General features: G+C 35.5%; 1 protein-coding gene across 2 annotated transcripts in view; it reads left to right on the top strand.

Annotated features, from left to right (window-relative positions):
* The window catches only part of edil3 (EGF-like repeats and discoidin I-like domains 3), a 146,270-nt gene that overhangs the window by 50,964 nt on the left and 70,212 nt on the right, over positions 1 to 25,094 (top strand). For both annotated transcript variants that reach the window (XM_015374451.1, XM_015374452.1), the window contains exon 4: positions 22,547 to 22,660. In XM_015374451.1, coding sequence (XP_015229937.1) covers positions 22,547 to 22,660 — 114 coding nt within the window. The remainder of the gene's footprint in view (positions 1 to 22,546; positions 22,661 to 25,094) is intronic.

Raw genomic sequence — 25,094 nt, 5'->3', positions numbered from 1 at the left:
TAAATAAATAAATAAATGTTTTATAATTTTTTTAGTCAATTTCAACTTATTTAACTGGCAGCTGATTGTTTTATTTCTCTAATGGAATTATATGTTACATCTTTCAAGAACAATTGTTTCAAATAATAAAGAGTTCAAATGCATTTTCATGGCCATTTAAGAGAGAGATAATGAAAATCAGGTACTTGCTAGGTTGGGCTGTAATGATTTTTTTTCAGTAATGATACACTCTGAACATTGGAATTAATGTTTGTGTGGAAATTAAAACTTTTTAACGTCAAATATAATTAAAGCTACTTTAGAAAACTGGGGTTAATGTAGGATTAGTGTCACTGCTTGAGCCATGATCATGGCTGAGTCATTTATCTTCTGAATTGTGTGTGATCATGTCCTCATGGTGACAAGAGAACAAGTGAGCCAGTATTGGGCCAGTAGCCAAACACTGTAATGAGCTGTCACATTTGAAGATTGGGAATGATTGCCTCAGACGTCATGAGGTTGCAGATCATTTTTTTGGGGACGGTTTTTCAGTCTGTCAAGGACAAGTGCTTTGTAAACTGTTGGAATTGTATTTTTCTGGGCTTGGAATTTTGCTGCCATCTTACTACAAAAGCAGTTTGATGTTTTGATGAAAACAGCCAGCACTGATGTGATGCGGTTTGGGATTTTATCTCATTCCTCTTGGCTTATTTGTGAATCCTGTTATAAATCACAGTATAACATACTGTATAACCTAAGTCAAACTAGGAACTGATTTAATTTTTTATCGTGTCCTTTTTGAGAGCAAAAAAAAAAAAAAAAAGAAATGTGCTTGCTAAATTCACTCATGGATGACCATTACTCACCTTCTTGCTCAATATTTCTCCAACCTTTCTTCTCCAGCAAGTTCTTTGAACAGATTCCATCTTGGCTGTCGATCAATGTGTGTCTTGAAACACCCCAGCAGAGCAGGATTGATTGGGCTAAATGCAGGATGTGTGAAATGCTTTTTTTTTTCAGCATTAGTCTCTGTATTTGATCCCAGATTGACAGCCAATACCATGCTGTATTAGATCTGTTACTTGAAAAGGGTTTTTGTCACATGGAAAATCAGCTTCAGATGTTACAGCTTTGACCTGATTTAAAACCATTGAGTCACCATCACTGATATTCAGGCCACCTGGGGCAGATCACAGACTGACTCGCTGTGTGCTTTTTCTCTTGTGCCCTGTATAGCACTGCATCAGTGAACTGTGGTGCTACATACACTAATATGTAGTACCTTTTTAGAAGAAATCCAATTGAGACTGTATTTACTTTTCTAGGTTTTATTACATGTTTTGTAGACTATCAGGGATTATCAAGGATTTATCAAGATCCAATTTTGCGTGCAGCAATTTGCGCTCGCAAACTGGAATTTTGCGCAAGGGGCTGAACAATGGTTTGCGGGTGATTTAACAAGAGTGATTGCGTAACTGGTGGCAGGTGCAAAACTGTTGGAGATGCCCTATTTAAATGATGGTTTTGCACGTTTTGTGGTTTGCAGCAAAGTAGTTTGTGGTTTGTACAAACTAGTGCATTAAGAAATTTAAATCTTACAAAAAAAAAAAATAAAAAATAAAAAAAAATATATATATATATATATATATATATATATAAAAAGAGAAAACTTTGGCAACCTTTATTCCCTAAGGTGGTATGTGGCTGAATTTCTACTTCACTGCAGTAAAAAAAACACAAAAAAACTGGTGTTTTGTATTGGCCTGTAGAAAAATGCACATACCAAATGGCTCACAAGAAGTGACTGTGGATGAGATTACTGTGCGTACGCATCCCCGCAGCATTGGCATGTTGCTCCACAGGCGCAGGGTGTCGGGGTTCTCCGGTAGGGCGTCAGGGCGACATGGCATTTAGAACGTCAGACAGCACTTCTGAAAAACTAGATTGGGAGATCCAATGTTGCAAGGAGTTTTGTGATATCTGGTATTGCGTGGGTCCTCCTTGTGGCTGGCTCCAAATCCATTCGGAGTTCCCCCAACAGCTCCAAAATGGCAATGCAGGATAAACGATATGTTTTGATGATCGTTTCCTCGTTCATTCCAAAAATATTCACACAGAGTTAAAAATAATGCGTTCTCTGCGTGTCCTTGCTTCATTTCGATGTCTCCTTCTTGCAACAATAACCGCTGCCATGTGTGCGCAATTACGCATACAGACCATTTGCACCTTCTTTTGAAACGTGTTAAATATAGAGTCAGATACCGTTAGCAAAATTGCTTTCAGGTTTAATAAATCACTTTGCGAGTGCTAAATTAATATATTTACATGTTCTCCTCCCACAGGACGCACTTTTGCGTGTAAACGCCCCATATTGCATATTCATTGCAGAAAAAGTACTAAATGGATAAGAGGCGCTATTTAGCACGTTTTAAAGACCAAATCCTTTTAGCACGCTGTTGATAGATCAGTTTGTACATTTTTTAGCGTGCGCAGTGAAATAGCTCACGTTTTTATACACGCAGACCTTTGATAGATCCGGCCCTCAGTGTACAAATGTTTTTGTGTAAAACAACAAAACACATCACTGTAAACTGAAGCTGTAAATAAGTGTTATTTTAGCTCTTAAACATTTGACAGTAGTAAAATACTGCTTTAGGAACTCATTCCCATATACGGTTTCCTGTACCTCATCCACCAACAAAAAAGTCAGTGCTCAAACATTCCTCTGTGCCACAGAAGCTTTTTGCTCTCACCTATTGGCTGATAGGAGTTAAAGGAGGGATATTTTGTTAACAGACAACTGGATGATGCTGTCTGAGAAAAAATGGGATATTTCCAGGCCTGCTTTTAATTTCATCACTGTGAGTGCGGTGGTTGTTTTTCATTGTTGTTTTGTTTTGAAGCTGTTTTTTTTTATTGCCAGACCAGCCAAGATCACAAAGAAAGTATGAAGCACTTGGTTCTTTAACTGCTGCTGCTTTTAAAGGTTAATGTTATCTGAGAGGCCTTTAAAATCAATTGATGGCCTCAAAATTACAAGAAGCATCAGATTCTTACAGGAACTGGTTAGTGCCTTGCCAAGTATGCTAACCTTCAGCTTTTTGTTTTTTTCCACTTTATACCAAAAATATCTTTATATTTTATTCTGATTTCATATGATAAAATGAAAAATGTATGACTAATGGTTATTATATTTCTTTAAGGGTGGAATACTGAACAGTGAGGTGTCCATTTGTACAGTAGTCAGTCCTCCCTTGAAAAGACACTTTGGATTGAGCTTTAAATTTAAGTTTTCGAGTAAGTCTGATGACTTCTAAAATTCTTTCATGTATTTTAGAATTAGAATAAACTTTATTTGCCCAGTTTTTGTGCAGTTTTTGTGCACAAACATTTTTTATTCAGTTTTCCATCACAAAAGTCCTAATCAACAGTTTAAACAACAACCACATACCTAAAATGAATACTTAGAAAGGATTAAAAAAATATATTTAGAAGTTTGCATATGCAACCCACTTTATTTCAAAATTAATCAAAGACGGAACATGGGATTTAATAGCACAAAAGATCCTTATTGTGTTCAACAGTGCCATATTTTACCTGTGCTATTCCATCCAAGTATAATGCAAATCTTGAGCAATCTTTTACAATAAAAAAAAAAGAAAATTCTAATTACAGTAGATGTCCATTTTTGAGTGACAAGGTGAGTCAAAGCATAATGTTTTCATTCATTGATGTTAGTTGTGATAAACAGGAGGAGAGGTATTATGCTAGCATGGACCACATATCAGTAATGGACTGCAGTTTTAATAAGTGTGTTGAAGTCGGGCAATCTTTGTATACAAAAATTTTTTTCTAAATAAATTTGATTAGTATTTCGTTGTTTCCATCAAGCTTTTCTGCTTGGTGCGTTAAAATGAGCAAAAACAAAAGGTTGACTAAAACGCATCCTGTGGCATTGGTTTTATTATTAGTGCTTTGTAGCGCCAACTTTAAGATACAATTTTGAACATCCAATGGCTAGAAGGATGTACTTCCTAGAGCAACTCAGGAAGTAGAGTTTTTACAGTACATGTCTTTTGTCCAGAGTTAATGTTTTAGGACTACTTCCAGATACCAGAATTTGGGGCTTCTAGAAGCTGGAAATTTTCCATAGTTGACACTCGTGCTGAGGATTGTGACAGAGCCTCACCATTTTGATGAAAGCCTCAAGATTAAATGCATTCATTCTATTGATTGCTGCAGTGCTAGCCGACAGGATTGACTCCTGGATAGGTGTCAAAGCAATTTAAAAAAAAAACAAACCAGTTGAAGTTCCTTTTTGCTTCGGTTTTAGGCTTTTTTTTTGAGATTCATTCCTTTTCCTTATTTGGAATGATTAATCTACAGGTAGTTCTGGTTTCTGGTACATTTGCTGATGCTCTTTACAATCACAAATGTGTGAGGCCACGATACAATAGCTATGTTTCCACTTACAGTAATTACCCACATTGGTGCAGTGACTACTGGGGTAAATTAGCACTATAACTGTAACATGTTAGAATGTATCTCTCTTTTCTAAAGTTATTGTATGTTGTTCGCTGTTCCTGTTCAAATATGTAAAATTGAAAAAAAAAAGAGAAATGCATTCTTGTTTTTAATTATGTGACTTTTCAAGGCTAAAAGTGAATTTTGTCATATTAGGGTAAATGCAACTTAATATAAAATGCACCACACTTTTCATTTGTAAATAATGTTGAACGGCTTGCATTATTTTCCTAAAAGATTACTTTAATGTATATCACATAACATGTCAACAAATACTGTCTTCTCCCCTTTTGGCACTAAAATAAAGGGCCTAAATAGTTTTACAAAATATACTTTTTTAAAGAAAAATTAAATAAAGATTCATCCGATTAATGGCATTCAAGCTGTAAAACTGTTACTCTTAACATTTTGCCTTTTTTTCACAGTGGACAATTAAATCTGCCTCTATTTATAGCATGGGGTATTCCAAATTGACACTGTGTCCTCAGTTTGTGTTTTTATTCATCTCCACAGAGAAACCTCTTATAATGCGGCTGCTGTTTAGTATATAGCCCCAAGGGAAAGTTGCTCATTGGCTCAGATCAACAAAATGGCCTGGTTAATATAAGCAGTTCTGCTAAACTCTGTTTAAGGGCAGATTTTCTCTTTAAGTTTTAAAAAGCATTACAGTCCTAGGGCAAGCTTAGCTTATTGGATTATGGTAGATTTACGTAAAAGTTAAGTTGGTGGAAAAGTTTATTAAGGAGAAACTCTGCAACTATTTATTTAATGGAGAAATGTAAACTTTTCTCTGAATAAACAGAGGCGTTGGTTTATTCATGGTGCCAGAGGTTTGTACCGGCAGGTATAAATTTGTCTCATTTTCCCAGCCGCTGGGTTACAAGAGTTGAAAAGTTTTGCTGCAATTATGTTAATCTCCATGCCAGTCGTGTTTTTTAGTGCATAAATTAGCAAGAATACCTTTTTGCAGAACTCGGTTCAGTTTGAATAAATTGATCTTTTCTCAAACGTAGTCAGAAACATCATCTTTTTTGTCTTGTTTAATTTAAACAAAGTTATACCAGCATAAAAAATAAAGCAGTTTAGTTCTGTTTCTGTTGGATGAGGCACTAGAGAGCCAGGATTTTTTTTTTTTTTCTACACAGATCTGAAAGTGTCCCAGCGCCATGGGGTTGCCTCAGATTGAGGTCAAACACTTTGCCTCAGGGCTCTCTCTGCTTTCATATTGGTGCGATGCCGAACTGTGTGGTCTCAACTTGCATTCATAAGCCTAAGGCCCACCCACTGCTTGCAATACATGGCCAGAACGCTTTGCAGGTTCAGTAAACATTGAAAACAGTGACCAATAGCGAGCAGCCACGGCGGATAGTAAACATCAACAACTCTTGCCAGAGACACTGAGTGTGTCTATGAATCGATCTGGAAAGATGAGTAGAGCTGCAAGCTGTCAGTCGTGTTGTTGGAGACAATGAACATTTGTTTGCCTGATTCCAGTCGTGACTGATAACTGCATAAATCCTCTTTCTGCAGGGCTCCAGCCAGTAAATCATTAAATGCAACTTAATTATCACTTCTATGTTTTAATCCTACACAGTGCCAGACATAAAGCTGAAACATGCTGGTGAAGGTTCTCAGTCATCCAGGTCATAGCCATTCAAAAAAAAAATAAAAAATCCACTGGACTTAGTTTCCTAGATTGAAGAGGTTTTGCTTCCTATCAAGGAAGCTTTTTCAATTCAAAAAGTCAGGAATAGCGTTGAGTTCGAAGTTTTATACAGTAGCCCAACAAAGCCTTGTTTTTGTTTTCAAAACATGCAAATTCCAACAGAAGAAGGGGTCCACCCATTCGGAATGGGGGTTGTTTTAGCTTCTTTTGTTAGACTGCAATACCCCATACCCATCTAAGTGTCTGAAAGGTCGGTCGTTAAAGGGGATTGTTGGACTGGGTGAATAGACAAGATCCTCCACTCTCCTGTACAGGGTGCGATGATAATTGGATTCCAAATAAATGTAAAACTGGGTTTTTATTTTTTTTTTAATACATAATAATAATACATTTATTTAAAAAGGCACATTTCTGGACACTCAAGGTCAGTGTACAAAAGCATAAAGGGCTGGAGCATTTTGAATAAAGCTGAATGTAGAATTTGGAATGATAACATGATAAGCATAAATGTATAGCTTCTAAAAGAGCAGATAGGTAAGAAATAAAGTTATGCAATGTTTAAAGCAGGGTTAGGTGGCAAAGATTCTATGAATATTCTAAATTTTGAAAATCCAAATCGCTCTGTTCAGTGCATTTTCCATAATTTTAGAGCAAAGCCCTCTAAGACATAGATGTGTATTTCAACTAAAAGGTTGTAAAGGAGACCATCAATCAAAGAATTGTTGATGCTTAGAACTACTCTGATGAAACTGCAAAGATTTGCAGCTCAGGCGGTAAACTCAGTTGACCAGTAAACTATTTTCAATGTCCTGTATAAGAGTATGAGTATTTGTTCATGGAAAAGTGCCAGATAAAGAAATCATTGCGGTAAGAACCCAAAAGAATATGCTGATGAATATTCTCAGTCATCCAGGTCATAGTCATTCCATAAAAGTTTAAAAACAATCCACTTGACTTGGTTTCCAAGGTTTGAATATGTTTCGCTTCCCCTCCAGGAAGCTTTCTCAATTCAAATGTCATTTGAAGCGAAACATCTTCTTTGCGGAAGAACCCAAAAGAAGTCTTCACAAAGGCCAAAAAAACTAAACAACTCAAAAAAAAAAAAAAAGTGTGAAACACTCATCTGATCAAATGAGAATAAAAAGTAGCATTTTAAAGTAGCTATGTGTGCACAAAACAGCTGCCCTAAATACACTTTGACCATAATGAGTTTTAGTTAGCATTAGACCTTAAGGGTATAGTGGAGGATTTTCACAAAACTTTTGAAAAGACCTGCCCTCTCCAGGTTGAAAAAAATGCGTGTGCGAAAGCATCCATTAGCCCATTTCTTCTCATGCATGCTCTGTTTAAAAGTTGCTGTTCTCATAGCTAATACAAGCTTACTTTGCTCGAAACGTCTAAATCCCTCAATCACTATATTAAGGATGCTTCTTTTCAGCAGAACTAAGAACATAAGCAGAGTTGATGGTGATGATATGAATGTAGATATTATTAAGCTATTAAATGGTTAAACGTTAGCTGGATAGACAGACAGGGAGACAGACAGATGATCGATCTACACTTTGTGTATAAAGAATAAAGGCCTCAAGGCAACTACCAGCTGCACCACCATGGAGCCCCATGTGAAAACCGATATTTCTGACATGAAGATGGGGTAGGGTCATAATCAAGTTAAAAACTAGATCGTTGGGATCAAGATAAATGTTAATTTCACAAAAGGAAATAAAGTTGTTGAGGCAGAGAGGGTGCACTTTGTGGATATTCAAGCATTTAAAGTAGCTTAGTCCAATCCTGCGTCAGCGAAGCTCATCCACAAGTATGGATTTGACGGTTTTCTGCTTAAAGCAGACAGAAGACTTTGACAGTCTGTTTGAGTTGTTTTGCTTGAGTACTATGTAAGAAGCAAATAGTCCTTTTTACAATATATTCTAAACTTAGACAAGTTAATTACAATTTAAGTGAATACGATTAATGCCTTTGGGCTAAAGTTAGCATCATTAGGCATATGAGATTATAAATTAATGTTCACAAATTATTAGGGTTTAAAGTTGTAAATCAAAATTTGCTCCCCTGTGAAATAAATCCCCCAGGGAAATTACTGTTTAGTCATGTAGTAAAGATATTGTGGAATAATGCATTCCGTTTTTAATATCTCATAAATGATCTTGCTGTATTTAAATTTCTTCTACAGCAAAACGAAAACATTAGCCCTTTGACTGTAATACTCTGCTGAGCTCTGTGCCCGTTAGAACTTCTGTCATGGCTCTCTGTAGAAATTTGAACTTGCTGTTACTGTTATTTACACTCTTTTCAGTTGCATAAGTGACTGTTTTAGGTCATCCCTTTATAGAAGTGTATTCAGGAGAAAAGAGCAACACAAAGCAATGGAACATAAAGCAATGAAATTTATTCTCTGATGAAGCGACAGGCATGATTTTAGCAACCAGTTGAAAATCTGAACTTTTGTGTCTTGTTGAGTTGCAACAACCAATCAGGGGCTGGATGTGGCAGGAACATTGGTGGAAGGAGCGGAGCTGATTCTATGCTTTTTTGAAATCAAAATGGAGGATAGAAAAAATACTGAATACTGAATGCAAATTTCGCAGATCGAGTGAAGGATTCCTCTGTATTCTCTATGTAGAAGGGCAGGTCTGGAGCAAAGCAAGCTGACTGAGGTGAAGGTGGGGAATTTATCAAGGCAACCAACACGATTCTGGTAAATTCAGCAAAACGTGATCGATCTCTCACCTGTGAATGAATCACAGAAAAATTAGCAGGAGATTAAACATTTCAACTTTGGTTTATATTTGCGTCACAAAATCCAATCAGGGACTAGATGTAGCTGTGAGCAACTATGAAGTAGGAAAAAGAGACAAACCTTTTCTAACTAAAAACTGAAGATGAAGAAAATATTGTTGAAAAAGGATGAAGTAAGAATGCTTTAAGAGGCTTCAAGGTTGCTTTTGAAATAGCTGTTTTAATATTGCCCTAGTAGGACTGTCTCGTCATCCTACCTTCAGCGCAGTTTTGCGTTCAATGTGAATGCACCCTAGGGATACTTTGATTTTTTTTCATAGATGATGTCTGTCTGCATTCTAAAGGTTTATTCTGCACTCTGTGTCATAACAATGTTTTTATCTTTTCTTTGTGACAATAGAAATGCTTGAACCTTTGTAAAATGCCTATTTTTAAAGAAATAATCCATCAACTTTAAAGCACTAAACAAAAAGCAGTCCCTTTTATTCTACTATCTACTGTAGTTGGGTTTGTAGGTACCAGCTCTAACAAGTTGACTTTGAACCAGCAGATGCGCCTGATAAGTCTTGACAAACCTCAATTACTCAGTGGTTAGACAACAGTCTCAGAATTCAGCACATTTATGAGATTTGCAGAATTTATGTTAAGCAAACTGCCAATCTGGCATAAAATGTGGTGTTCATAGTTAATTATTTGGCTTGTTGTAGCAACACTTGTGTCTGCCGGTTCTTGGTAGAATATGTGTTAAAACAGATTATACAATGAACTCTCTCTCAATGGGTTGTCTGCAGTCCCACATAGGAAAATATTTGTTACATCTTTCTGTTTTTTGTGAAAAAGATGGCTTTAATGTCTTTTGGTAAACACCATTTCTGGTTTTGCAAAGATCTGTTTCAGGTGAACAGAGTTCATCTGTATGGCTATAGTTTCCCAAAGAGCCTCTGTGCAAATGAAATTAACAGGTGGGTGGAAACAGTCTTGAAACAACAGAGCAGCAATACTCAGCAGCGCTAATGGATTCCATTACTTTCAGGCGGTATCGAGATACCACTTCTGTGCTGACTCCTGTGGGGATCTGCTGTAAGAGATAACACCAAAGAAAAAATCCACTGGCTAAGGTTTGGGCTTCATGTTGCAGTGATACAGATTTTATTGTCCAAGTCTGATACACAGGAAATTTAAAATTAAAATGCTCCATTCAAAACTTCCAAACTAAAACCCTACCAAAACAATTATATGTTATCAGTACTTTTTTTCCTCCTGGTCCTGTACAGGATTGGTGCACTTGAAGATTATATATGAGTATAAAAAAAAAACAAAAAAAAAACTGTTTTCTCACCCCTCGTGGGGTGGTATGTGTCATCCTCAAGCTCGGGTCCTCTACCAGAGGCCTGGGAGTTTGAGGGTTCTGCGCAGTATCTTAGCTGTTCCTAGGACTGCGCTCTTCTGGACAGAGACTTCTGATGTTTTACCTGGAATCTGCTGTAGCCACTCTCCCGGTTTGGGGGTCACAGCCCCCAGTGCTCCAATTACCACTGGCACCACTGCTGCTCTCACTTTCCACATCTTTTCTAGCTCCTCCTTCAGTCCTTGGTATTTCTCAAGCTTCTCGTGTTCTTTCTTCTTGATGTTGCTGTCGCTTGGGATTGCCACATCTATCACTACTGCCTTCTTCTGCTGTTTGTCGATCAACACGATGTCTGGTTGGTTAGCCATCACCTGTTTGTCAGTCTGGATCTTAATATATATATATATACTCAACTTTCTACTTCAAAAGGTTGAAAGTTAAGGGTTTCTCAACCTAAAAATATAATATGTTTGGTATGGTCAAAATACAGTGGCCCTAAATAAATGTTTTTTTGCAGGGAACTCCCCGCCGTGTTGGTTGAAATTACACAGTTTGTTGTAAATGTACCCTAAAGTCTTGTTTATAACAGAAAATAGGCCTGGTCAAATATTTTTATGCTTATCAGCTCTACATAACTATTATTTAGAGGCTTGCCTGTAAATGTGTGATAAAGATTCTGCTGCTGATAATTTAGTTTCTTCATTGAAGAACCTTTGATATACAGTAGGTTACCTGAGTTAGTTGATAAAACTAGATTCATTTCCTCTTTCTTTAAAGCCATCCAGAACTCATTCCCTGTTCTATCTTCCATGTGTAGGAGTTGTAAGCAACAGGGTGCCTCTGTGGCCTAATTGAGTAAAGTCTTCTGCAGTCATTTCAGATGTACTGCTACCCCTTGGCCCCTGCAGGAAAGATGGACCTGTTGGCAGATGGCCATAGAATGAATAGAGATGTGACTCCAAATCCCAGATGAGAGAAAAGAAAACTCTCACTCAGCCTTGCCCGGGTCATTTTCCTGCTTCTGAAAGTCAAAGCAGAATGCTGAAAAATGTTCTGCTTGAATGCACAGGGCTTAATACAGTAGCAGCCAATGTGAATCAAATTATTGAAAGGCATTTTTCAATATTGAAAAGCAATTCTTATATTACCTTAACAAGTTTCCTTAGATTTCATTATTATATAACTTGGAAAGGAAATGAAAGCAAATATCTATTGTTTTGATAACCCTTAACTCAAGTATTCATCCTGTGTTTTCTTTTGTTCTGTATCCACTAGAAAGCTCTGCAAGGCAATTAATGAAATAAATTATTTAATATAATCTATGTGTAACGACTTCGCCAAACCACTCACTTATTTTAATTGAGCGACGCAACTCTAAATAACATCTTTAAGATATTTTTTTTCCTTTATTCCATCTGATTCTAAGATCATTTAGTTTGTCTGAAGGTGTTAAAATAATTTTATTTAATACTTTACTACAGTTTAATGGCCTTTTTTCCTTCAGCATTTAATGCGGTTATAGTTTTTATTTGATGGGTAATTATTTTATTGAGCATTGCACTAAGTAGCTTATAGTGTGCTAATGAGTCAATATGTTGTGCAGGCATACACTCATTTTAGAAATAAAAAAAATTAAAAATACAGAAAATATTCTGTATCAGCAGACTAGAAGTAATACAAATAGTGTTTGCAGTTGAATTGAAATGCTAGATCTGGACATTAAACTTTGCTTCTCAGAAGTTTTCATAAACCATAAACAACCATTTTGAGAATGCTATGACTCCGCCATGGTTCTGCCTTTCCTTTATATTTCCACCAATGTGACACTCACTGTGTGTGTGTGTGTGTACTGAAAATATATTGATATTGTTAAAATTACAGCTTATCTTGTGTTTGTTGTGTGATTATATAAAAGGCTTCTCCTGGGCTGAACTTAACAGTAATCCCAACCGGTCACTGGTTACATCAGATTGTTTCTGCTCAAAGCTAGGATCTACTGAGAGTAAACAAAGTAGGTTTGAATTGAATTGAATTAAACTGAAATAAACCGAACTGAACTGACCTAATCTGAACTGTACACAGGAAGAAAATCTGCAAAGCAAAAGAACTAAACAAAATTAACAAAAAAACAATCGTAAACTACGTAAATAGATTCCAACTAAATTTAACTCCAAAATTAAAACCCATCTGTTTTTTTAACATTTCAGTTAAAATTACTAACTTTCTGCATACAATATTTAGTTCCAGTTAGGTAATAAGCAGTTTTTAATGCATTTGTGGTGTTTAATAATTTAAGGCTTTATTTTTTAATCCTGAGCTTAATAGGTACTATTTGCACACGTGGTAAGATTAAGATTTTTCCTTAAGATTAAGAATAACCCTTACAGGTTAAGAACTCTAGTTGTAGCTGTTTCATACAGAGAGGTGAAGTACTGTGTTTTATGAATAAACCAATGTTGATAGAAGTGCCTTGAATAACTGTTGTGATTAATAAAACTACACTGACATTTTCATAGTTATGTGGGTAGAAAATGTTTTGTAATTCATTTAAAAGACAAGATTTTCCATTTGCCTAGTAGGTAATTATATTGCATTGTCAAACATTATGCCATCCTCAGCAGATGTTAGTGCGGATAAAGCCTGATAAGAGCAGCAACCTTGCTGTCTGCCTGTCACCTCCCTCCATAATTTACCTGCATGTCATTTAATCCTTACATTCAGAGTGTCTTGGTGATATTAAGGAGCTTGTGGCTTTGTTGTTCTGACTGATATCCAAATTCCCCTCACACACCTGCTGCTGAGCCTCCATCTCTGAGCTTAAAACGACACTTAAGGCTTTCCTCTGAATGTCATTGTGCTTCCAGGATGAGGGCTCTTCACATTCTTCACATCCCAACTCTCCCGGATCCCCCAGTCTGCATGATGAGTGTTTTGCTCCTCTGATTCTCAAGGCTCTCTGCAAAGCATCCTAAGATGTCTTTTCAAGGGCTCGTGGAGTGCTACTGTGAATAACTTCTTGCTAGGCTAATCCCACTTCAGAGAACACGTCCTTGGAATACACCAGTCCTAATCCTGCATTCACAACCTCATGCATCCTCAGCTCTCTTGAAAAATACAGCATGTAGAACTGTAAAAGCTATGTTGTGAATATGAATGAAGTTTTAGAATCATCAGTACAATCAATATTCATGTTGAGCATAGATTACCATATTGAAGCTCATATATGTCAGTGTAATAACTTTCAGGGATGTGAGGTTTCGTGACTCCATCAGACCCCTAAAATAAAATCTGTCTTATGAGATAATAGTTGTCACTGTGACATAGGAAATGGCAAGGGAGGTGTGACAAACGTGGGTTGACAGCGAAGACGCACGTTTTCTAGTGTTCCTTCTATATTTGTCTCACCCAGTCGAGACAGGCCATGTGTCGTCCTCATGTTGTGAGGGCTAGACATATTTTACTACACCAGGAGCTGTTAAAGCTAAACATCTTAGGCTGGTTGACCTGAGGATTTACTTCTATGAAAAAGTCAACACTTTTAAAATCAGAAGCTTTACAGAGCTATTCATCATAAAGATACACTCAGCAGAGATTTGATGTGCTTATAATACATTATGTTTCATTCTATAAAAAGCCCCTGTATAAAGCCCCCTTCACTTATGAATTGAAACTGAGGGGAGCAAAGCATCGAACATGCTGTGATACATTTCTTTTAATCTGTAAAGCCAAAACACTTTGCCTTGAACGCACTGAGGTGTCTTTATTTCTCAGTCATTAAAACTAAGTGTGATGAAGTGCAATGTTAATAATATAAACAGAAATAACCAGGCAAGGTTACACTGCTCTTTTACAGATAAAATTAGCCAATAATGCAATGGTCTTTTTGTTTACTTCAAAACTCTCACTAAGTGGGTTTTGAGCAAATAAGCAATAAAGTCAGACATTTTTTAGCTGTTATAGTTTGTGTTTACTTTTTAAACTCCCATTTCTTTTAACCCCCATCCTCTTCTGTTTGTTAGTAACATGGTATGCCATTGATTTTTGTAGATACATCATGATCAAATATGAGTTTCCTTTAGGAATAGTGTATCAACCTGTTGCAGCATTTTTAGTGATTCTACTAGATTCTGATCCTAATAAATCTTATATATATTAATATAAAAACTAATGAGTGAAATATATTTAAAAAATTCAAATATAAAACGTTTGTTTTTAATCATCCTTTGTAAACTTCTATGACACAAAAACCACATCTAATGCATCCTATTTATTATTTCTAGTCTTTTTCCTGGTTACTCATTTTGTTCTCTTAATTATTTCACGTGGTGCTCATTGATTGTCATTCAGGTTAATGCCTAGTGGCCACATGAATCGCTATGCATCAACAGCAGCACTCTGTCTCCAGGGGTAAATTATTGAAAAATCAGATGATTACTTTCAAGACGATCTAGCAGTTTGAGGTTGGGGTTAATTACATGATAGGCATAAACAACCTGCTGCCTACACAATTTCTTCTGACAGCTGACAGTATAAGTCAAGTCACTTCACCACTCTGAAGCAGAAGTAGCAGAAGGATGAAGTGCATCTAGTTTTCTAAATAGAAACATAAAAAAATAAACACTTTTTTTCAGCTAGTTATACATAAACAGATTATGCATATATAAAGATGTCTCTCTGTAAAAACAAACTGTCTGACTCATCCTCTTTACTCTGTCCAAACTGTCTGGCTAAATGTTTTGCCATAGAACAAAGCAGTCTTTATTTGGCCTCTGAGTGTAATTTAATGAAGGAACTGCCTGAGATGTAGAAGTAATACTGGAGGGACGCTACCTTTCATTTAGCTAATTAAGTTTGGGAGCTTTATGAGTGTGAGAGGATTACCAGCTATTAGCTGGTATTTATTTCAAACACTGGTGTGATTTATAGTATTGTTTGGGGCTGTTTAGACTTTCCAAAGCCATTACATGCATCTACATATATTCCAATTAAAACAGTTTTAAATAAAACCTAGCTTTGAAAATTACATTGCTTTATCTTCTTTATGAGTCTGGTGATACTATGGATGGGATTGTCCTCACAGTTTTTTAAAGTAACCCTCTATCAACCCATTTCCAACATGAGATACTATTAATATTCAGTGAAGTGAAAATCCAAATGGTTGTTTATGTTTATGTGCCTGCAGCAGGTGGAGGAGCTGAAGAGTTTAGCACACCAGGTACACCCTGCCTTTTAACCTTTTTTTCTGCTGCTCTCTAGACATACCACAATTAATTTAGCTCTCGTTGCAACAGATACTTCCTGGCATACAACACAATTGATTGTTTTCATTATTGCTCAATTGAGACATTTCTGGAGCAGTGGCGGAGTAAATCCAGGTAACTGGACTCTACAAAGAAGTAGGGCCTTTCTATCAACCGCAAACATTTATTTTCTTTGAAACCCCTATGTTTAGGTCATTTGCGGGATTGTTTCGTTTGGATCATCACTTCACTACATTTATTCATTAGTAAAAGTCCTGTCCTAATATTGTTTATCTGCCATGAATTTTAATGGTTTAGGAAAATATGTTGCTTGTAAAAAAAAATAAAATCTATATCCTACTGCATGATCATCGGAGGTGTCACACTACACTATGCTAGCATTTATACAACTTTTACGCAAATATCGCAGCATTATCCAAATGTCAACACTACAGTACTTTCTTCTCACACAAAGTAAAAAAATTATAATACTCTGTCACTTCTTATTTGAATTAAATTAAATGACCTTATTGTACCCCATTGTGGAACAATAAAGGGATTTTCTATTCTATTCTTTTCTTTGCTCTTCTAAGTGAAGTGGACCTACACTCATTTTTTAAAGTTTATTCATGGGAAAATAAGAGTATAACTTTTATAACATTGTAAAGGAAACCAAAGCAGTTTCGTCTTCACTGGTATTAGGGGATGTTGAATGCTATCAGCGCTTTTAAACTATTGTGTTTTACTGTCTATTGTGCCCATCCATTGTGGAAAATGTTTAGAAGAATCACATGGTTTAATTGTTAGGGGTAGAGTGGTGGCCTAATGGTTAGGGCATGGAGCTTTGAATCCTGAGATTGGGAGTTTGATCCCTGACTCCCCCAGACTGCCACTCTGGATCCCTGAGCAAGACCCTTAACCCCACACTGCTCCCCGGGCGCCGCACAAGGGGATGGGTTAAAATGCTGAGATAAATTTCTCCAATGTGAGATCAATAATGTTCAATTTAATTTACAACTGCTGTCAAGGAACTAAACACATATTCTGCAAGAGGCTGATTTTATGAAGCTTAATAATAATACCTTAATTACAAACACTTAAATTTTGGGTAGGAACTTAGCTGTGGACTTCTAATATTTAAATAGCCTTTCTGGATTCATCATATTGATAGTTATTAAGGAACTACTGTCAAGACACTACATTTTTTTTTTTTATCATTTTCTCCTATTTCCATCCATCTCTTCCTCTTCCCTTTTTGTACCGTTTCAAATTTTTACCAGCTTGATTAACTGCATTTACTGAAGGTATCCCCTTTTTTTTCACTTGATTTACTGGCAACTCTCACCTTCCCCATACTGATCCCCCAGGGAATGATGATTCCTCGTGAAAGTGCAACGAGATGGACTAATGGTCTGTTGTGTTGCTCCAGGCTGTTTGAGTAGCCTGTCCATTTGGCTTTCATTCATATTTGATCCCAGTGATTTGAACTGCTACTGTAGGAAGAATATCATCTAAAACCTAACAGGCAGCATCATGCAGTAAAACAAAGTAATATGGCTCCTATAAAAAGTTACTTATGCTGTTTAACGCACAGTCTTCAAAGTTTATAAAGTGCTCTGTAACATTTGTTTCTCGGAAACTTTCAACTACTGCAAGCTAAACTGCAGATCATTCTTCACTAAGTAAAAACTATGAATGCATTGTATGTCAGTGTTATATTAAATGACCAGAAAATCACATTTACTTTTTATAGCTCCACCAGGTAATTAGAGGAAAGGAAGTATTTTATATAAATAATTGTACGATTTTCACACAGGCATGCTTGCATGAGTCCTGCTAAATAACTGTTTTAATTTGCATTATTTATTTTTAACTGCTCAACTCAGGGCCTCCTTGGTTTGCAGGCAATAAAATAAATGAAAAGCATCCGGGAAGTTCAACTAATGTTTTTGTTGTTTTTCTCTGAAAAAAGAGGAATTATATTAATTGATCAGTTATTTCTCAGAGGTAGACATTACTGCAAGCCCTCATACCTAACTCAGATTACATTTCTCTTTATCTGGTTCTTTCTAACAAACATGTCTTTAAGTTACTCTTCTTGTAGAGTCTCTTATGTTATATAGAAATGTATTGTATGGTCTGTTTTCATTTGCTGTAAACAACAATCATAACAAAAAAACATTGAATGATTTTTTAATCATGTAGTAAATTTGTGTTTACTGAATTTAAATGCTAACATTCTTTCAAATTGCCCCATTTCAGGAAATGTTTCTGATGTAAGTCAAATTAAACAAAATCTAAAAGAATATAAATATATTCTTCTTTAGCATAGTTTCTATTGTTTCTGATCTCTCAGTCATTACAATGAGATTGTATGTTTTTGTCCTTTAAGGCAAGGCGAGTTTATTCATATAGTACATTTCATTATTTCAAGACAAATCAGAGGGCTCCATATGAAAGAAAAAGAACATAATAGGACATTGCAGTGCAGAAGCATCTTGATTTAAAATCTGTATTTAAATGCTTTTACATTTATCTGGGAACTGGAAGCTGCTACCCCATATTTGGCTCTGCTTCTGGGTGTGCAGAGTACATTTAAGCCAGAAGACCTGAGAGGTCTGAGTTCTTTTGGTTGATACACTAAGTTGGTAATCTAGTTTTGTGCTTAGTCATTCAGTTAAAAAGTGACAGAAATATTTTAATGTCTATTCTCTGAGTTATAAAGACCCAATGTACAAAGTATAGAGCTGGCGTGACGTTCTCCACTTAGTTTTAGTGAGGACGAGGACAGCAGCATTCTGGATCAACTTCAGCTGTCTGATCAACTTTTTAGGCAGAACTGTGAAGACACCTTGACAGTTATCATTTACACTAAAAATGAAGGCTTGAATTAGTTTTTTAAGCTCATGCTTTGAAATTTGTTTTTAATACTGTAGTGAATAACAAAAAGTTTAATGTCAGATTTTGTTTTTCTATCCTAGATATGTTATTTAAGTGACTAAAGGCCAATTTTGTTATTATATTTAGGTGTGAGTCCACTTAGATTTATAGTCTAATTGGTGTTTTCTAGCTGCATTAACTGAAACTCTGTGCTAGCTTTTACATTTTGTCCTTATATCCAGAAATGATTACTTGAATTTTGTTTTGATTCAGCAGAAGAAAGTTTTTCGCCCAATCAGTAGACTAATTTCTTCTCAGCTTTTGTTTGGGCTCATAGTCACCTGTTGACATTGTGACATATAATTGTGTGTCATATGCATATTTATGGTAACATATGATGTTTACTTAGTAAATAGAATTCTACTTAAGACCACTGATATACAATAATATATATTTAATTTAGCCCTGTTTTTAGTCTTTTTAAATGAATCTAATAAAAAGTAAAAAGAATATATCTTTTCTTTTGTCTTGTACTGCCCGACTGTTTATTCAATTAGCAATAGTTTTACCTACATTTATCCGGTTTTATTGTTGCTTAAGTCAGCTAGGATAATATTTGAACAACAATATTTTGGTTTTCAAATCAATTTCAATCAATCAAAATTACATTTTTCTATAATAAACCATTAAGCCCAGAAGTAATTTTACTTGTTTTGGAAGCTTTGAAAATAAAAAAAAAGTACTGTATGAAAAACATTTTGAAACAAATGGAAAAAATATGTGAATAAAAAATTACAAATCAAGACAGACTGGCAATATAAAACTTAAACCTTTCTTATCTCCTCTTATATACAACACTTTAAATGGGGCTGTATAATGGAATGATATACTATGATTAACAGCCTACAATTGTATTTCAGCTATCCATCTTCTAATGTGATGTTTACACCAAGATCAATGAAAATTTTCTAGATTTTTATTTTCTTTTAAAAAGTACCAAAATATGGTGTCATTTAAACGGGCATCTCAATCTCTCTCTTTTTTGCAAAGTTGATATGTTGGTAATGTATAAAAAGAAATTATCCACATTCTTAGAACTTTTAACTTTGCCCTTAACTTGCAGGTTTTTCACATGGTATTGGTTGAACCACACATCATTTCTCCTTCATCCTCTACTTCTTCTGTTTTGTTTTGCTCTGTTTGAATTATGTCTCCTTAGTATCCTCTTGAGAAAAGAATTAAATACATTAGTTTGTCTACTCAAAGCCCCCTAATGACAGTTATGTTCAAAGACCTTACCTGAAACACATTTCTGACCAAGAAAAGATACCATTAAAAAAGCACCTTAGTGATTTAAGATCTTTTGATTGATAAGGTCATTTTTCACTTCCTTAAGCTTTCTAAATCTCAACTCTAGTTACCTCATGAAGCCAAACTACACCTTTGAGTCACACACAGCTTAAGGTGTGTTTTAGAGGATAAAGCATATTTGCAGCCACTGGCAAATTTGGAAATTATTACAGATTTATTCAAGTGACTGAAAGTTCAAATTACTCCATCCCTCGAGTTTTAAATTATCGCTGTCATTTCCTTCTCTTATCTATACTTATTACAACAGAGTGCGAAATGTGTAATGGGGTTGGGTTCAAGCTCTGTCACCTTGATTATGTGAATAAGGGCTATTTCACATGGCTATTAGCGGAGACTGTTGACCATTGCTGCTCTGTTCTGCTCCTCTCTGTGTCTTTTTAATACTAAATTAACTAAAATGTCTGAGCTTGATGAAGAACAACAGTTACATGTGTAAAATCTTTATTTTCCTTCTGGTCTAGTTATTTGCAGTCACATTTGAGAACAGGATCCATAAATCAGACATGAATAAATGTTGCTAGAGTTACTTATTTTTCTTTAAAGGAGCTAGTTAGCATCATTTAGAGTTTTGTGATGTAGGATCAAAATTGCGTAATTTTTTCCCCACCAGACAAATTTCATATATGCACTGCATCGTCAACAAAGGTTCAAATTCATAAAGCATTTATGGATAATACATTGTAAAGGCAATTCCAAAAAAGTTCAAAACAATGCACTGGACTTTATTTCCAAGTTTGAAGACATTTCAGGAAGCTTTTTTTATTCCCTAAGCTTCCAGTGGATTTTTTTTGTAACTTTTTATTGGTAAGGCAAGTATCTGCTTTTCATGCTGATTTAAACTCAGTCTGACACACAAGCCTCAGTCATTTGAAAAAGATTTTTATTTTCTAGCTGAACTCATTTTGAAAATGTTTGTTGCATATTCAACTTTTCAGAAGAAAATAATTGACGGTTCTAATAAATCTTTAAAACAAACAATGGCACTGAGTTAGCTGCAGAAACAGTACTAGTTGCCATCAAATGTCATTCAACTCCACAATCACCAACAACAAAAAATGAAACCTATACCAATTTCATTAAGAATCTTAAAGCAGCAGCAAATAATTTTTGAGTCGTATTTCTCCTAGAAACCTTTGGAAAATAGCACTGTTGTAGACATTGACCTCCGCACACCTCACACCTGCTGCGCCGTCACTCTCTAAGCAGTTAGACCTTGCCCTGGTCCGATTCTTTTGTCTTCCTTGGCTGTCCTGCCATAGGTTTGCTTTAGCTTTTTTGTGGACTCTGCTATGTTATAAGCCTCCAAAATAAAAGATATTCTATAATCACTTGAGGCATGAGTCTATTAAAGCCAATGGCTTCATATTGGGCTGCCGTAGACCTGTTTACCGCAGGAACGAGAACAGAGGCGCAACATTGCCACCAGGGTCGTGGCAGAAGCGTTCAACAATGGTTTTCAGACTAGAGCCAGAAATTGGAGACCACTTAGTTAAATTATAAACACTTAGATTATCATTACAGGGATTTAGAAGAGGATGTATTAAGGAATTTTTTTACTTACTGTAGTACTGCTTTAAAAAAGCTAAAGTGATGTTTTATTTTTAACTTCTGATTTAAAGAAACAGACAGACTCTGCACATCCTCAGTGTTCATTCGTGATTTTGGGAAGTAGTCACTTGTCATTGAGTCCCTTAAATTAGTTCGCAAAGCAGTTACTTCTTTTTAGCATTAGATAGTTGTAATCTATTACCCTTTGAGAGAGAGTACCATTTCGTTTTCTATTACATTCCGGTCCCACTTAAGCAGCATGCAGCAAAGAAACTGCCTTCAAAGAAATGTCACTATGTGCTCCTAGATCATTGGACTACCTTTAAGGATCTTATCATTTCTATGTGACCAGCTAACAAGCAGCTTGGCACACATAATTATTAAAGGCCCTCACATCCACTTTACTGTGCTTTTGAGTGGTTGCCCTCCAAGTGCCGGCTCTAATGCCTGGGCTGCAGGATATATTAAAGGACAGTCACTTTTTTCTCCTAAAGCTGTAGTTCTTCTGAACTCCTAGAAACCTTCTCTACTCCTCAGAGTACAATATATAACATTCTATTAGAGAACCTAATAGAATGTTTTTATTTATTTATGTCTGTAGATTTATGTGTATTTGTGTGTGCTTCTGTTTTGGTAGGTAAGAACCATTTTTCAAATTTCAGCATTCAATTTAGGACCATTTGTACAAAGGTGAGGACATTTTGCTGGTCCTCACTTTCTATGTTGCTAACTGTTAGGTTTAGGATTAAGATGTGAAGGGAGATTAGGTTGTTGGTTGTAGGTTCACACTAGAAATTACTTGGTTTAGGGTTATTAAAGCTGGGATTATAAAACTCATGGATGATTGTGTAAAAAAAAAAAAAAAAAAAAACATACTTCTTGATTGCACCTTACAGTATGTCTATTTTTGTATCAGATGTATCCAAATGGGGAAAGCAGGTAGTGAGGTGACAAAATACTGATTTTCATTTTTGAAGCAGTACTATTCTGTCAACAGCTGGATTCACTGAAACTTTCATTTTCTTTGCATGAAAATTCAGTGATGGAGTCATTTTAAAATTTAGCTTTGATATAGCATTGCATTTATGGGAATATCTACAGGATTCAAGAAACACATAAAATTCTGAAGATGTTCTCATACCTTGAATTTGAGTGTGCATAAAATCTCTCAGGTTATCTTTGCTGCTAAATTTAAGGATTGTAATTTTTGTGTCTTGTTTTTTCCTCTTCTAGATATTAATGAATGTGGAAGAGACCCTTGTAAGAATGGAGGAGTTTGCACTGATCAGGTTGCTAACTATTCTTGTGAATGCCCAGGGGAGTACATGGGAAGGAACTGCCAATACAGTAAGTGATGTTCTTTTTTATTTAATTTTTTGTAATTTTTTTGTAAGGTTTCTAATCCATAGGTTTTCTACTTGTTCAACATCAAAATATCTATATATTCACATTTAAGTTTATGTTCATGCTTATTTTCTTATAAGAAATCTGTGGTACAGGTCATAAGAAAGAAACTCTACAATGATTTCTGTGGTACAGGTCATAAGAAAGAAACTCTACAATGATTTTTTTTTAGTATTTATATTTCCACATTTTTTTCCCCCCTCTGTTTTACCATCTCTTTCAAGTTGAAGATCTGTGTGTCTCTTTCTGGCAGCAACACTAGTCCTGACCTCAGCAGCAGCAGCTCTCACGCAGATTACATTCCAGCTGCAAAAACATAAATGTGGAATTTGTGTGATTTTCCTGCACCTAACAGGATTCACTTGCATAACTAAATACCCCATTATGTAATTTTGCAAAAATATTACATAGCAAATATTAAGCTCTGTCATTTTATAAAATTCCAATTTTTTATGAAGTGACGCTCTCAAAAAATTTAGTTTGGAAATAAAAAAAGCAAATGTTCTTCTTAAAGTAATTTAGGCAACATGCTAAAGGCAAGAAAGAAAATCTATTTTTGTTTTGAAAAACAGAAATAATGACACTTTGTTTTCCTTTCTAGAGGCTGTTATAAAAGAAGCCATTTTGATCATGAAAAGCCTTGCTTTTTTACAAGTTGCCCCATAGCTTTACAATCATTAGTTTGTAATGCTATTATTGGAATAGAACCTGCAGCACTAATGAATTTTAGGATTAGAATATCTCTAGACCTTGAATCTGTAGCCATTGCCATTGAATGGCTGCATTCAATTATAATGTTATTTTCCGTCTTACATGTATAGCCTTTTGTTTTATTTTTTCTGTGTGGGGTGTACATTTGTGTGTGTGGTCTTGTTCTTAATACATTGTGGGGCCCATTTTCAGGGAAAATGGGACGTTGTAGGGACAAATTCCTCCTTGTGGGGCCCGATGCCTGGACCCTACATGGGGAATTGCTGTTTTGGGGTCAGGGGTCATTTTTAGGATTAAGGTGTGAATTGAGATTAGGTTGGGGTTAGGGTTAGGTATGAGCCCATTATGGTTAGGGTAATGGTCACAGTTATGTTATAGAAATTAATGGAATTCAATAGAAGGGCTCCGCAAAGATAGTGAAGCTAGTTTGTGAGTGTGTTTTTTTTTTGTTGTTGTTTGTTTTTTATTACCTAGGTACTGCAATAAAGGCTTTTTTGTATAAATGTACTTCTTGTATAAAAGGTACCCAAGTTCTATGATGGAAACAACTGCTTGTGGAGCTAACATTCACAAAAAGAAGGAGGGAAGCAAAGATACAGTTTATCCTGGATGATTAGCAACACATATCTATATATGAAAAAAAATACTCAAAACAAAAGGTGGGGCTACTTATAATTGTGAAGTTGCGAATACTTTCACTTTAAAAACCAAACAGCATGTTATTAAGAAGTGATTCAGCATTTTAGGCACTATTAGAGCTGAAATAGGATTACTAAGATGGCTTGCTTTCGATGTTTATTTGAGTGCATTAGATTTGATGTTATGACTACAAGATTAAAATTTTGACTCTGAGCTGTAATTGGACGATGTTTACACCTTCAGAAGATGAAGAGTACAGAAAGGATTTCTAATTTTAAAATATCCCAGGGGACCACAAGTCCTTCATTATTTTGCTAATATAAAATGTCAAAAGCTCTTAATAGCCCCAAAGCTAAAAGTCAACTCTATAAATGTTTTCTGGGTGTGTTTTCATTTCAAAATATGAAGTTCTGCAGATTAAACTTGATTTACAGATGTGTCTGTAACAGTAAAATACTATTCAGTTCTGCAGTATCATACACAATTAGCCAAAAAGAATGACATTTATTGTCTGATAAGTTCATGATAGAGCATATTGTTAGATGAGAAGGTTTTTCATTCTATCTTAAATGCAAAATATTTATAATAATCACTGCTCTATGTGGGTTGCTACATGAGCTAAAGGCATGTTTGAGTCTCTATACTCCAGTTAATGATTAATTAATTACTAAATTAATTGACAATTAGTTCAATAAACGATTAATTACAATAAATCGTTTCAGCCCAGTTTTTACAAACTTTCATTGTTTTGCTGCTTAGTGGCAACTTAAATCTCATTTCCTTAAAGCCCTTTAAGTCATCAGCTAGTTTTATTAAAGGTTACATTTGTAAACTGCAACCCATATTTATACCAGTTTTAGTAACATAGTTTTGTTCTCATTTTGCTAATCCTGCAGCTGACAAAACAATATATAACTTTTGTTATTAAAAACTCTTGACAACTGGTTTAATGTTGCTCCCTCTTGTTCCTGGGTATACTGGCTCAAAACAGTGCTTCATTAGTTTAGACTTGCTTGTTACCAACTTG

Source organism: Cyprinodon variegatus, unplaced genomic scaffold (assembly GCF_000732505.1).
Source record: "Cyprinodon variegatus isolate N-32 unplaced genomic scaffold, C_variegatus-1.0 Scaffold103, whole genome shotgun sequence".
NCBI lineage: Eukaryota > Metazoa > Chordata > Actinopteri > Cyprinodontiformes > Cyprinodontidae > Cyprinodon > Cyprinodon variegatus.
Note: the sequence above shows the minus strand (reverse complement) of the source record. Positions and strands in the feature narration are given on the sequence as shown.